General features: G+C 43.9%; 1 protein-coding gene across 1 annotated transcript; it reads right to left on the minus strand.

Moving 5' to 3' along the window:
• Nucleotides 1-783: 783 nt before the first annotated feature.
• Nucleotides 784-1,976, minus strand: ucn3l (urocortin 3, like). Its single transcript, XM_053650411.1, has one exon. It carries the CDS (start codon nucleotides 1,204-1,206, stop codon nucleotides 784-786), a length of 423 nt encoding a protein of 140 aa, XP_053506386.1. The 5' UTR covers nucleotides 1,207-1,976.
• Between the last annotated feature and the right edge of the window lie 264 nt (nucleotides 1,977-2,240).

Below are 2,240 nucleotides of genomic sequence, written 5' to 3' on the forward strand. Positions count from 1 at the left end.
TCTCAGTCCAGCATGAATCTGGTCCAAACTTTCTACACAAAAACCTAGATCAAGTTAAAAAAAATAATGTGTGTGTGTGTGTGTGTGTGTGTGTGTGTGTGTGTGTGTGTGTTAGTTAGATATACTCTAATGAACACTTACGCTTTTTAAAACTGAAGATCTCCACAAGCAACTCCTGTACTGCATGAAAAAACCCCAATAGAGACCATCACAGAAACTCTAACAGTTTCCACTAGAAACACCATTACAAACCATCAGCCATTAACCATTAAAACCATTACCATTATTGGTCCTTAATGGCCTTCACCAGACATAACATGCCACCAATTGAAGGCAACAAATTACCAGAGAGGGACCATTACAGTTTCCATTAAAACCGATACAATTCCCATTGCAACCATTAAAACCATTACAAATTCTCTGAGGGTTTCTGTTCTTTTTTTTTTCTCTCCCAGCAGGGTCGCAAGACTGTTGCTTTATTTTCTAATTGCATAATTTGATGCATCATATTACTTATTATTTTGTCTTTTTAAAGCAGGCAACATGTAACCTATATGACACGCATTTCTGCGTAATATATGAACCATGTAGAGAATCTGGACATGTTTTAAAAAATAATTTATTCATGAAAACCACATTAAGCGTTTCAGGATGTCTGTTCAACTCCCTTACTGTACACGTAGGTTATTGCTGATACTTCAAGCAATGAAAATAATATTACTTAACACACACAGTTTAAAAAAAAATATTACAATAATAAAGCAAAGGGAGCGCGCAGGAGGTTCACCTCCTCTTGCCGATCTGCGCCATGAGGCGCGCGTTGTGCGCAGCTTTGGCGCGCAGGTTTTTGGCTCTGGCGATGTCGAAGAGCGCGTTCATCAGGTTGGTGGGCACGTCCAGGGACAGAGTCACCCTGCTGCGCCGGTCACTCCTCGCACCGTTGCCGTACATCTTGCTCCTGAGCAAGGTGTGGCTCAGAAACTTGTAGCTGGATCCGGGTAAAGTCCGCCTCTCCCGCAACTCCTCGGACGACTCCTCGCTGTCGTGCGGCGCGTTCACGACTCGCTCCTCGTCAGAGTTCGCGCTGGGAAGCAGCTCGCCGTCGCACAGGAAGCCCGAGTCGCTGTCGTACGCGCGCAAACACAGGCTGGAGACCGGAGTGCAGAGCACAGCCAGTACGACGAGAAGAGTCCTCATCGGCTGCATCTTCTTCTCTCCTGTCGGGCGGAAAGACGCACGTTTAGATCTTGCTTTTTAAAATACAGCACTGGAGATTTACAGTACAGCTGAGTGGATCTATAAGGACTCCTAAAACTAGCCACGACCATGTAATTATAATCTTAACTGTTGTCCAAAATCCTTTAAAAAAAAAAAAAAAGAAGTAAACTACTGGATATAAACCTTATAGTGTATTACGTTTTAATCAGTAACACAGAGTACAGGCAATCAGGAAAATGCCAAACTGCTGCGCATCTGTCTGTCCTGGACTTAAATAGTGACACGGATTTTCAGTGCCACTGCGCGCAAAACGCACAACGTAGTTATTAAAGGTACCTGCTGCGCTGGATAAGGACACTGCTCCAAAATCTGATCAGCTGAAGAACAGCTCCCGAGTGAATCGAGAAGAAGTGCCGTGAAGCCACTAACTCAGAGTTGCACGCAGGACAAAGTTGCATTGGCTAATGCGCACAGCGCGCCTCCTCAACTCAAACTAAAGCAGATGGCGTATGGACGGAGAGTCCACGCGGCGGGGTGTCACTTAACACACAGCCCAATTACACCAGCAGTAACGTCACACGTCAAAGAATTGCTGTAAATATTCGGCACGGTTCATAAACTTTCTCTCTCTTTCCCCCCCCAGACAGGTTTGGACTCGTTCATTACACTCTTGACAATGTTTGCTAATTTAATTCCAATCCAGTCTGCTGCTGTATCTACAGTGTTTACACCCCACTGTACTACCACATCCCACATCACACTCGCACACTGTAATATTTATTCTTATTGCGTTCCTTTTATTTATAATGTTAAATTAATTTGAGTATACTTCTAAGTATCTGTGCTGCTGTAATAGGTGAAATTCCTTCTGGGATGAATAAAGTGATCTATATGTCCAGTTAGTTAGTTAGTTTTATAACTATAGCTTATCTGGACACTTAAAGTGCTGTGCATAGTTTGGAGGGGGGATTATCTCCTCAACCACCACCAAACTGAGACGGCGGCCATAGTGCTCCAGAACA

Source organism: Ictalurus furcatus, chromosome 19, assembly GCF_023375685.1.
Source record: "Ictalurus furcatus strain D&B chromosome 19, Billie_1.0, whole genome shotgun sequence".
Classification (NCBI taxonomy): domain Eukaryota; kingdom Metazoa; phylum Chordata; class Actinopteri; order Siluriformes; family Ictaluridae; genus Ictalurus; species Ictalurus furcatus.

What these genes read in the sequence shown, in the direction of transcription:
- ucn3l (XM_053650411.1), bottom strand. Translation starts at nt 1,206, where the DNA reads ATGCAGCCGATGAGGACTCTTCTCGTCGTACTGGCTGTGCTCTGCACT.